The following is a 12,471-nucleotide window of genomic DNA, read 5'->3' as shown; positions in this document are numbered from 1 at the left end:
GTGTGCACGTGTGCGCGGCGGCTGCGCTGAGTGCAAGCTCCCCGAAGGCACAGGGGCTGCCTCAGGGAGCTGAAGGTTTTTAACATGGACAAATAAAGATTTTAAACATAAGGAAAACACGTCCCCACTTGTGACTCCCATAGGCCTCTTAATTGTCAGCGGGCGCGCTGCTGTCTCTCGCGCGTGCCCGCTGACCGAAAGGTGGCAAGAGTGCGTGGTGACATCGGGATGCACGCGAGAGGCAGCAGCGCATGTCCCGTTCCAGTCTGGTGGGCACCTGCCTGCGGGACATAAAATTCAGCCCATAAGATCCTGAGGGGTCTTGACAGGGTGGATGTGGAGAAGACGTTGTGGGAGAATCTAGAACTAGGGGTCACTGTTTAAAAATAAGGGGTCACCCATTTAAGACGGAGGTGTGGAGAAATTTTTTTCTCTCAGAGGGTTGTGAGTCTCTCTTCCTGAAAAGACGGCGGAAGCAGAGTCTTTGAATATTGTTAAGGCAGAGCGAGATAGATTCTTGATTAACATGGGGCTGAAAGGTTATCGGGGGGGAGGCAGGAATGTGGGGTTGAGGTGATAATCAGATCAGCCATGATCTTATTGGATGGCGGAGCAGGCTCGAGGGGCCAAGTGGCCTCCTCCTGCCCCTAATTCGTATGTAAGGCGCTGACCCTAGTGATGGAGCGATTAAAATCAGGGAGGCCAGAATTGGAGGAGCGCAGAGATCTCAGAGGGCTGTGGGGGTTGGGGGAGATGAAAGAGAGAGGGAGGGGGAGGCTATGGAGGGATTTGGAAGCAAGGGTGAGAATTTTGAACTGGGGGTGCTGCGTAACCAGGAAACACACAGTAGCAGCGAGAGCTGTGGGCAGGGGAGAAAGTTGGAGAACGTAATTCAGCTTCTGTGTCGCAATCAAAAAGAATGCGACTGAGAAGAGGGTGACGCACAGTCTGTTCCACTCCTGAATAAAACCTACCGGACTGCACTGAGTCAAAGCTGGAACACAAGGTTTTGCCAGTTACTCCAGGTCAAGAGAGACGACCGAGTACTCAGTGTGCTCTCACTGAGATGTCAATGTCTTATCACACAGTGGCAGGGTTAGGACAGCATAACATCTAAATTACCCCAAGCACTCACCACCAACCCCCACCCCTACCATTCATTTCAAACAGCCATCATTCAAACTGGCTTCTCTGGCACCCCCTCCTCCATCATTCACTAATTCCTGTAAAACCAGAGGCCCAGAGTCCTCTGTTTCCTCCCTCCTTCGCCATGTTCCACCCCCGACCCCTGCCATTGGTCCTCCTCCAAGCTCCTATCCGTATGTTCACTTACCCCACTCCCTGAGCCCCTCCAATCTACTATCAAATGGTTCACTGCTCCCAACTCTGCGTAAGATAAGGAATAGGAGCAGGAGTGGGCAGATCAGACCCCTCGGAATGGCTCCACCATTAAACGCGATCCCAGCTGACCTTCCACCTCAACTCCACCTCCCTCCCCATTTCGCTGAATTCCCTTCGCTTCCAAAAAAACAATCTCCCTTTTCACAAATCTTCCCAATCCATCTCTATGGACATCCCTGTATGGCTACGTTTCACCTGTTCAAGGTCCTCCCTTCTGTTGGTGAGGCATGTCTACGCAAAGGACGCTATGTAAACATAAGTTGTTGTTGTTTCTGGTCCAACCGCACCATACTATGTAGTTTTGGTCTCCGTATTTAAGGAGGGATATACTCACTTTGGAATAAGTTCACTCGGCTGATTCTTGGGATGGAGGGGTTTGTTTTATGAGGAAAGGTTGAGCAGGTTGGACCTCTACTCATTGGAGTTTAGAAGAATGAGAGGTGATCTTATTGAAACACAAAAGGGGGCTTAATAGGGTAGATGTGGAGGGGATGTTTCCCCCTCGTGGGGGAACCTAGAACGAGGGGGCTCAGTTTCAAAATAAGGGGCCCTCCATTTAAGATGGAGATGAGGAGGAATTTCTTCTCTCAGAATTCTCTTCCCCAGACAGCAGTGGGGGCTGGGTCATTGAATATATTCAAGACTGAGTTCAACAGATTTTTGATCAACAAGGGGAGTCAAGGGGACAGGCAGGAAAGCGGAGTTAAGCCCACAGCCAGATCAGCCATGATCGTATTGAATGCGGAGCAGGATGGAGGGGCTGAATAGCCCACTCCTGCTCCTGGCTGTTATGGTCTTATATTTGGAGTCTCTTATTCCGGGAACAGTTGGATGGGCGCACGTTGTCTGTTGAACTAGCCAGTGGCTGGACGTCGCATTAGGTTGTGTTCCCACTGTGGTATCTGGGGAGGGGTGGGGGCCAGTTCATGTGCTAGGCACAAGTGGCCCAAAATGCCGAACTCGCTTGCTCACTGCTCCCCTGGGTGGAGTCTGAGTGGGAGGGAAGCCAGTGGGGGTGCATGTGCCGTCCCCAACTGGAGCTGGGCGCAGCTTAGCTCAGCTTTGAACGCTGGTGCCAGGGCTGGCCAATCTGATGCCACCCACTACACTGAATGTTCATCAAAAGCGAAAACAATGCTCTTAAAACAAAGACGGGTCTATACGCTCTGGGGTTCAGAAGAATGAATATGTTGAACATGTATTTTTCATTTGCTCACGGGATGTGGGCATCGCTGGCTGGGCCAGAATTTATTGCCCACCCCTAATTGCCCCTTGGGAAGGTGGTGGAGAGCTGCCTTCCTGAACCGCTGCAGTCCATGTGGTGTAGGTACACCCACAGTGCTGTTAGGGAGGCAGTTCCAGGATTTTGACCCAGCGACAGTGAAGGAATGGCCGATATATTTCCAAGTCAGGATGGTGAGTGACTTGGAGGGGAACTTCCAGGTGGTGGTGTTCCCATCTATCTGCTGCCCTTGTCCTTCTAGATGGTAGCGGTTGCAGGTTTGCAAGGTGCTGTCGAAATCGAAGGCTGCGAGAGACAGATTTCTGGTCCCTCGGGGAATCAAGGAATACAGGGAAGGGGCAGGAACGTGGAGCTTAGGGCAGAAGATGAAGCGATCGTGTTGAATGGCGGAGCAGGTGCAACAGGCTGCCCAGTCTACTGAATTGTTTCTTATTCAGGGTCATTTAGTTGCTGTGTTATGGAACAGTGGGAAGAGAGTGTCACGAGCAAATTCCCCACCCTAGTCATTCTGAGAAGGAGGGTGAAGGGGCAGGAGAGGGGCAATCCTCCTGGTAAAATAAAGCCTTTGTTCTTCACTGGGGACTTTACCCAATGCCCAGTGGTGATGTAGCCTGTGGCCACGCCTCCCACGGTCCCCAACACGTCATTGGCTAGGGCGGGGTGTTTCCTAGGCCCACGTGCGGTGACGACATGCCTCCTAATTTGGACAGGAGGGGGAGGTACTCCCCGTGACGTCAATGCCCTAATAAGGCAGCTCCCAGCGGGGCTTCCGGCTTCGGCTGCTATTAAAGTGACAAGCGGTAAGTGTGTCCCGCAGCTCTGAACTGAAGCTAAAGGATTGAAGTGGATTTAATCCCCAGCGCCCCAACTGCTAATTCTTCTCCCAATACTGAATGTAAGTATTGCAGACTTTAATCTAATTCAATCACACAAGCCAACGTCAATTGGAAAAAATTGCAGTTTTTGCTCATATTTGAACCATTAAAACAGACACGGTTGGGTTCTGTTGGTAATGGAATCGATTTTCAATCTAAAATGAAATCTATAAGTCGTTTTTTTATAATATTCAGAAAATTAACTTTAATTTAATCACACTGCAATCGATTTTCAATCTAAGATAAAATCTATAAATTGTTTTTTCTATAACAATCAGAAAATTTACTTTAATTTAATCACACTGCAATCAATTTTTAATCTAAGATAAAATCTATAAGTTGTTTTTGTTAATAATATTCACAGAATTAACTTTAATTCAATCACACTGCAATCGATTTTCAATCTAAGATAAAATCTATAAGTTGTTTTTGTTAATAATATTCAGAGAATTAACTTTAATCACACTGCAATTGAATGTAATCAGGAAATCTAAAAATCGTGCGGGTGTTTTTGGAATATTAAGAAGTTAATTCTAATTTAATCGACTGTTGTAAATGGGATTTTATACCAATTTCTAAATGGTATTTTTTTAAACGCCACAATTGTTTTGTTTTTGGAAACAGAGACAGGGGCTTCACTCTTGGCCGCTGAGGAGAAGAGGAAGGTTGTCACCGAGTCGAACAGAGAGCAACATTTCTTTCAGCCTTTCCTGCCAGTTTTGCCCCAACTATTATGGTGACCACAGAATCGCTGGAGATCGACAGCCTCCGCTTGGTGAAGTTGCTGATGGAGGAGCGGGGCAGCTTTCTCCTGCTGGACTGTCGCTCCTTCTTGAGCTTCAACGATTCCCACATCGGGGGTGCCCACAATGTGTACTGCAACACCATCGTGAAACGCAGGTCGAAGGGAGCCATCGCCTTGGACTGCATCCTGCCCGAGGAGAGCCTCCGGGCCGCCCTGAGCTGTGGCCGCTACCGCAAGGTGCTGGTCCTCGATGAGCGGAGCCCCAGCCTCGCTGCCCTCACCCGGGACAACACAGCCCGGCTCGTCCTCAACACCCTCAACGCTGAACTGGACACCAGCATAACCCAGCTCTGCTTCCTGAAAGGTAAGGCCAAAGGTACAGAGGAGGGGAGGGAGGGAGGAGGGGAGCCACACTCAGACATTACCCACGCTCCAATTTCCTGTGCATTTGCCCGGCTTGGGCTAACGCTTTCTTGTAAAACATGTGCAGCTTTGAAATAAGTTGAGATGAATCTGCATGTTGATGTTTTGGTGAAACTGTTGCAAAACTTCCAGTGTAAATTTCCAGGTTTCAAATCAATGTTTAAAGTATATATTATTGCTCCTCTTTAATCCCATGCCGGCCTGTTCGCTTTTTGATTCCTGGTTAAAGTGTTTTGAGAACAGTACTGACGGATTTTAAAACAAGGCAGTCACCTGGTGAATAAGGTGATGTTAATAATGTTAATTGCCCTCTGTTAATCTAGAATAATCCCACCAAAATCTGATTAGGGTGAATACATCTTGAGTTTGAGTGCCTTGCTCACAGCCCCTCCTGTTTGCTGTACTTGCTACTGATGGTGTGACTTGTGAAACTCAGTTTTCTAACCCCTCTCTCTCTCTCTCCTCCAGGAGGCTATGAGACCTTCCACTCGCTGTTCCCCGAGATGTGCGTAGAGAACCTCAGCCCATGCCCGCAGGGGGGCTCTGTGCCTACCTTGGTCGCCAGGGGCACACCACTGTATGATCAGGTGAGCCTCCTCCAGAGGGAGTCAGAGTGAAGGGGGAGCTGGCCAGGACAGCTATGATGGTGGGGAGAGTACAGAGGGAGGCCATTCAGCCCTTTGAGTCTGCACTGACTCTTTCCAGGGGCACTCCAGTTCGTCTCACTGCCCCGCTCTTGCCCCCATACCCTCGCCATCTTTTTAAATTTCCCTTTCGAGGATCTCTGCATTCCACCCCCACCCCCACCTTTCGAAAGGTACAGCTGAACCTGTTTCTAGCCACCTCTCAGACCCTAGCCGCTCAATGTTCCTTCGGTTGAATCCAACTTGCCCCTCTGCTGGCTGAGTGGATTATTGGAGAACAATTGGAGACAATGACAAAACTTCTAGACGAGGGAAATCTTTCTTTTTCACATTCCTCACGCGCTCCAATATTGGCAAGGAACCCTGCCTTCCTTCACTTCACTCGCAAAATGCCACGTTCACCCGTGTGGCTGGAATTTAATGCCCTTGCTTTGGATTGAGAGAGGCCCTCTCATCCCTGCTGCAGCTATTGCAGCCGCGGTGAGTTTGGCTCACGGTTTGGGTTGTTTCTAATGCGGCGGATTGTTTTATTTTGTCCTCAGGGTGGTCCTGTGGAGATTCTGCCATTCCTCTATCTGGGCAGCGCCTACCACTCCTCCCAGAAAGAGACCCTGCAGTCACTGGGAATCACAACGCTCCTCAATGTCTCCTCTAATTGCCCCAACTACTTCGAGGGAGCCTTCCAGTACAAGGTCATTCCAGTGGAGGACAGCCACATGGCCGACATCAGTGCCTGGTTTCGGGAAGCCATCGATTTCATTGGTGAGTAACCATTTTGTCATCTTGAGGTGGTTGATTGTCTCCTTACGCTGCCTGGTGAATGTGTCTTCCACAACCTCATTGTCCTCCGAATGGATGCCTGGCTCCCTGCCATTCTCCCGGCATGTAATATCTTCCCCCCCGACCCCACATCAGGATTTTCGGCCGTCCCTTGCCACAGTGCTCACCAACTCCTTTTGGCGCAGCTAGTGAGACAGGAGACAAAGACGGGCATCTTCGCCCAGGAGCTCGGCCCGCGAGGGTTCACCCTTGCTCCTCATAGCCTGTCACCACTCCTTGATCGTAGAATTACCTTTTTCACGGGATGTGTGTGTCACTGGCAAGGCCAGCATTTGTTGCCCATCCCTAAGTGCCCCTGAGAAAGTGCCAAATGGGCCACCTTCTTGAATACAACTGAGCACTAGGCCCTTTTCAGAGGGCAGTTAAGAGTCGACCACATTGCTGTGGGGTCTGGAGTCACATGTAGGCCAGACCGGGTAAAGGACAGCAGATTTCCTTCCCTAAAGGGGCATTAGAAAATCAGATGGGTTTTTTAACCACAATTGATGATAGTCTCATGAGGTTTATATTCCAGATTTATTAACTGAGTTTAAATTCCACCAGCTGCCATGGTGGGATTTGAACCCATGTCCCCAGAGCATTAGCCTGGGCCTCTGGATTACTAGTCTAGTGACATCACCACTAGGCCACTGCCTCCCATTATTTAGAGTGAGGATGATACTCAGACTGCAACGTGCCCACTTTCTCCACATATTAACGGGATTTTCCTGCTTGCTTGTCAGATTCAGTGAAGAACAGCGGTGGACGGGTCTTGGTGCACTGCCAGGCTGGCATCTCCAGGTCTGCCACCATCTGCATGGCCTACCTGATCCGCACGCAGCGCGTCCGCCTGGAGGAAGCCTTCGACTTTGTCAAGCAGCGCCGCGGCGTCATCTCACCCAACTTTGGCTTCATGGGGCAGCTGCTGCAGTTTGAGACCGAGGTCCTGTGCCACTAAAGGGACCAGCTTGGTTTTTGCCGTGCCAGCCAAGGGAATGAGGGGTACCTCCGCTCCTCCGAGCTGTTCCCTTCCATCTCATCTCCAAACACGCGATGGTCCAGGCAATGTGTCAGCGGAGTGCCTCAATGCCCGGCTTCCTGTTGGAGCTACCCTGTCTGCTCGTCCAGCTTGAGGGCACATGACTTTAAATCTGGGCCAACCATTGCCATGGAAAAGAGAAAAAGCAGCAACTCACGTCCACGCCATCCTGGTGCGCCACTGTTGTGGGGGCCGCCAATTGTATTGACCTTCAATACCAATGCATTAACATCCCCACAAAGATACCTCCCGGTGCGTGGGACAATTCGCTCAGCGGAGGGTGGCTGCCTGTAGCAGATCGTAGATCAAAACCTGCCCTTGCGCGTGAGTTGATGCAGCCCATGCCTTGCCCTGGCCGCAGTTGCCCTTGTCAGTTTTGGAGATGGCCGATCGAGGCCTATTCCCGAAGGATAAACCTCCTGGAGGCGACTCCAGCCACGAATGCTGCTCTTCCTCGCGTGAACTCCTGGATGACTGGAGCATGCCAATGTTTACTCTCGAAAGCCGACCCTGAGCCAGAATCAGACCAAGAAGCATCTCCACCTCAAGAGAGCCTCTGCCGCCGCATAAGACTCATTGTGGACGAGGCATCTCACTGTCCTGCACTGAGTGCTTAGTTCCCGAGCGAGGGAAGAGCCCACCTCAGGCTGAAGTCACTGTACCTATCAAAATCACTCTGGGCTCTTACTGTGCAACCTCCTCTCGGAACACAGCAGACAATATGACTTGATCTCTGTTTTAAGGGAACTCCTACCTGCTAATTTCCTCCAGAAGGGAAAGTACTTTATATATATATATATTTTTAAATGCCTGTTTAGTAACTGTCAGAAGTAATTAACATTATTAAGATGCATTATTTATTCTATTGACAAATAAAATGTTTTGAAAATTTGCAGTATTTCAGCGTCCTTGTTAACTGATTGTTCAAAGCCCTCTCCAGCACAGACACGCTGCACATAATTTTAATTCAGTCACAGAATCACGAGTGCCCCTGGTCCAGCTTACAGCCCAGGAGTTGCTTTCAGCTAATGTATTTACATGGCATCCTTAACCTCGGGTTTACAAAGGGGTAGAACATGGGAGACCATTCTGTTGGAATAGGCGAGTCAAGAGGTGGATGGATGGATGAGGGTTTCAGCAGTAAATGAGCTGAGACAGGGCGGGACTGAGAAGTCACACGATGAGGTGGAGATAGGCAGTCCTAGGGGTGGTGTGGGTATGGGGTCGGAAGTTCATTTCAGGGTCAAAGGTGACCCCAAGGTTGTGAAGAGGCTGGCTTAATCACAGACGGTTGCCAGGGAGAGGGAGGGAGAGGGAGGGAGTCGGCAGCTAGGGAATTTTTTAAAAATTTGTTCACGGGATGTGGGCGTTACTGGCTAGGACAGCATTTATTGCCCATCCCCCTAATTGCCCTTGCCCTTGGTCAGATGGCATTTAAGAGCCAGCCACATTGCTGTGGGTCTGGAGTCACATGTAGGCCAGAGCAGGTAAGGACGGCAGATTTCCTTCCCTAAAGGGCATTAGTGAACCAGATGGGTTTTTACAATAATCGACAATGGGGGCGGTGGGGGGGTGGGGATTCGAACCCAGGCTCCTGGAGCATTACCCTGGGCCTCTGGAATATTAGTCCAGTGAATAATGCCACCTCCTCGGAGTTCGGAGCAGGGGCTGAAGACATTGGCTTCAGTCTTTCAAGTATTGAATTGGAGGAAATTTTTGCTCACCCAGTACTGGATGTCGGATAAACAGTCCGTGTGGAGGAGTTGAGAGAGCTGGTGGTGAGGTAGAGCTTGAGGAGGCTATTCTAGCCAGCACAGACGATGTGCTGAGTAGCAAGAGTAGGGCGAATCCTGTCCATTTTCACGGCGGTTTGGTTCTCGGTTGCAGTTTAAGAAGCTACAGGTGAAGTGTTTCGACAGCTGAAGGCTTACGCGAGCCACAAGGCACAGGAGAAAGTCTGTGGTGATTTTCTGTGAGAATTGTGTAAAGAAAGTGCCCCCTCTTTTAATCAGAGAAAGCGTGTGGTGCTGAAAGAGGTCACTTGGCTCATTGTGTCTGCGCCAAGTTAATGAATAAGTATTTCCTGAGGGTGAGGGCGTGTCACTGCAGAGCGTCAAACTGTGATGCCAACTGACGCAACTGGGCACCTGACTACAAAGTTGGCCCTTGTGGCGCAGTGGGTAGCGATCCCTGCCTCTGAGGCTCTGGGTTCGATTCCCACCGCAGGACTCAACGGCCAAGGAAGGCGCGTTGGTGGCACGGCCAAGCAGGTTTGACTATCAACCCCGCAAATCCTTCCAACACGCTCCACCGTGAGAGATTCCCGGTCAACTCTGTGATGGAAAGAGCGCTGGAGCCTCGACTACCACTGCCCATCGCTCCAGGCTGCAACATGCCTGTAAAAGGGCCTGTTTAAAGACAGAGAGAGATGGAATATCAGGAGGATTTAGGGGCAGAATTTCAGAGTTTCCAGGCTAGATGCTAAAGGAGCCTGAGAATTTGCAATAGTCAAGTGTGTTTGAAGTCAGCTCATTGAGTGAAGGAATGGCCCCCCTTAGTGGTCACAGAGGAGTCCCAGAGAAACAAGCTGTATAAAAGCCAAGGATGCTGTGTTCTGAAGAGCTGTGTGGATGAGTGAAGCTTTTTGGCCCACCGCTATCAAAATCTATCATTCCGCTCGCCCTCTGACCTGCCGGCCATTCCTGTTGGCAGATTGGAGCTGGAAGATCCCCTCAGATGTGAACGGTTCACCTCCTGAAACATCATTCTGCCCCTCGCTTCGATTCTCCCCTCTTTCTGGCTCCCACAGTTCCCCCAATCCCCTATGATGGGAGTTAGCTGTTTAGTGCTGAAGGAGTGCTTCCTGGCTTTACTCCCGAGTTTCCCATCTTGTTCCTGCTTCCTATTGTCCAAAAGCCACTGTTATATTCTACCATGGGGCTGCTTTGCTTGCGAACCAGGTTGCACGTTTATCTGTCAGCAGGTGAGTTGACAATGATATACTGCAGACGCAGGGACCAATGTGAGGTGAAGCACATGCTATTTATTTACACAGACAATAGAGCACTGACATGATGTGTGCTCCAACCAGACCCTACTGCAGACTAATATTAACATTGTATATATATATACATGTGTATTTATGAACAAAAAAAATCACAAAGTGTCACCTGGCGGTGTACTTGATGATGAAAAATAAAAATACAAAGTCTGTTCACAGGCACCTTTGGGGCGGGGGTGCCTGAGTCCCCTTGGGTTGCACACTAGAGTGTTTGACATGGGCAGAGTCAACACTGTGTGCGTGCCCAGAACCCTTTTGAACGCAGGCGACGCACGCCGGTCGGCATTTCCTCTCCGTGCGAGCGCCAACAGGTTGCTTCCGTTGTTTTACAAATAAGAAAATTGTATTTATGAGCAGCAAAAAAATCACAAAGTTTCATCTGGCGGTGTACTTGATGATGAAAAATAAAAATACAAAGCCTGTTCACAGGCACCTAGGGGGCGGGCGGGGTGCCTGAGTCCCCTTGGGTTGCACACTAGAGTGTTTGACATGGGCAGAGTCAACACTGTGTGCGTGCCCAGAACCCTTTTGAACGCAGGTGACGCACGGTTGCTGGCATTTCCTAGCCGTACGAGCGCCAACAGGTTGCTTCCGTTGTTTTACAAATAAGAAAATTGTATTTATGAGCAGCAAAAAAATCACAAAGTTTCACCTGGCGGTGTACTTGATGATGAAAAATAAAAATACAAAGCCTGTTCACAGGCACCTAGGGGGCGGGCGGGGTGCCTGAGTCCCCTTGGGTTGCACACTAGAGTGTTTGACATGGGCAGAGTCAACACTGTGTGCGTGCCCAGAACCCTTTTGAACGCAGGCGACGCACGGTTGCTGGCATTTCCTAGCCGTGCGAGCGCCAACAGGTTGCTTCCGTTGTTTTACAAATAAGAAAAAAAATTAACATTGTAGCCCTGCACTACACAGCTATTGGGTTGTACAGTAACATGGTCAATCTGCTCCCATTCTCTTAAAGGCATATTGCACCACAGATTACCACAGCCATGGTTAACCCTTTCTGTACTCCTGCCTATCTATTTCTGCAACCTTTGCCGAGACTGTTGTTCACCTCCTTGTGGATTGTGCCTTTGCAAAGAAGGTCTGGAGAGAGATGCAGTGGTTTCTGTTGAGGTTCATCCTGAGCAGTTCTGTGACACAGGACTCTGTGCTCTACGGGCTGTTCCCAGGGACACACACTGAGACAAACATCAACTGCAGCTGGAGGATCATCAACTCGGTGAAAGACGCTCTTTGGTTTGCCTCAAATTTGTTGGTCTTCCAGCGCAAAGAGTTGTCCCCGACCGAGTGTTGCAGACTGGCACATTCCAAGGGCAAGGGCTACGTGCTGAGGGATGCACTAAAGCTTGGGGCAGCCACCGCAAAGGCACAATGGGGAAAGGCCACTGTCTAAGACCTTTCAGCCATAGTGCACCGAGGGGCTGGGAATTGTATAGACCTCTCGGGCTGTCTGACTCACATTGAATGTATGTAGTGAATACTAAAAGTATCACAATTGTATTGAAGCACCTCAGAGTGCAACATGATTTATGTAAATAACTTGAATGCCATTGCACTGTCTGTAATGACCATGTTGAAATGTCTGTAATGGTCATCGGTTGTATTGAAGCACCTCATGATCTATGTGGAAAGCATGATATGATACGGTGAACCATAGACGTCTCCTGTGCAAGATCCTAGAGATAACAAAAGATATTCACTTAACAGAGCTGTTAGAAAGCATGCTTCAGAATCGCCGGTTCTATGTTGAACTAGGTGGGAAGTGCAGCAGGTGGTGTATTCAGAAGAATGGTCTTCCTCAGGGAAATGTGCTTGCACCGCTGCTGTACAACATCTACACAAATGACCAACCTATAGACGGTGTCACACGCCGTTTTATATATGCTGATGACTTATGTGTCACTGCCCAAAGCACTGATTTTAACACCGTGGAGAAAACGCTTTCTGAGGCCTTGGAGGGACTAACATCCTACTATGAAGAAAACCACCTTCGCGCAAACCCATCAAAGACGCAAGTTTGTACATTCCATCTCAGAAACCGTGAAGCCAAACGCCAGCTAAAGTAACCTGGTGTGGAGAAACACTGACGCATTGCGAGCACCCTATCTACTTAGGAGTCACCCTTGACAGATGCCTCACCTTCAAGAACCACATCAAAAAGACAAAGGCAAAAGTGAGCACACGAAACAACATCCTGAATAAGCTCACTAAC

At 49.5% G+C, this 12,471-nt stretch overlaps 1 protein-coding gene across 1 annotated transcript; it reads left to right on the top strand.

Moving 5' to 3' along the window:
* The first annotated feature begins 3,448 nt into the window (after positions 1 to 3,448).
* Positions 3,449 to 8,081, top strand: dusp2 (dual specificity phosphatase 2). Its single transcript, XM_078565730.1, has 5 exons — positions 3,449 to 3,539; positions 4,144 to 4,628; positions 5,156 to 5,274; positions 5,874 to 6,093; positions 6,894 to 8,081. The coding sequence occupies exons 2-5, from the start codon at positions 4,253 to 4,255 to the stop codon at positions 7,106 to 7,108; spliced, it is 930 nt and encodes a 309-aa protein (XP_078421856.1). The 5' UTR covers positions 3,449 to 3,539; positions 4,144 to 4,252; the 3' UTR covers positions 7,109 to 8,081.
* Positions 8,082 to 12,471: the final 4,390 nt, after the last annotated feature.

The sequence above is a fragment of the Cetorhinus maximus genome, chromosome 20 (assembly GCF_964194155.1).
Source record: "Cetorhinus maximus chromosome 20, sCetMax3.hap1.1, whole genome shotgun sequence".
Classification (NCBI taxonomy): Eukaryota; Metazoa; Chordata; class Chondrichthyes; order Lamniformes; family Cetorhinidae; genus Cetorhinus; species Cetorhinus maximus.
The sequence above is the reverse complement of the archived record's forward strand: the minus strand, read 5'-3'. Positions and strand labels throughout refer to the sequence as shown.

Excerpts from the sequence above, each read along its gene's own strand:
- dusp2 (XM_078565730.1), top strand. The coding sequence starts at position 4,253 with ATGGTGACCACAGAATCGCTGGAGATCGACAGCCTCCGCTTGGTGAAG. Across the intron at positions 4,629-5,155 it reads CCAGCTCTGCTTCCTGAAAG|GAGGCTATGAGACCTTCCAC; the intron begins GTAAGGCCAAAG and ends TCTCTCCTCCAG. Across the intron at positions 5,275-5,873 it reads GCACACCACTGTATGATCAG|GGTGGTCCTGTGGAGATTCT; the intron begins GTGAGCCTCCTC and ends TTTTGTCCTCAG.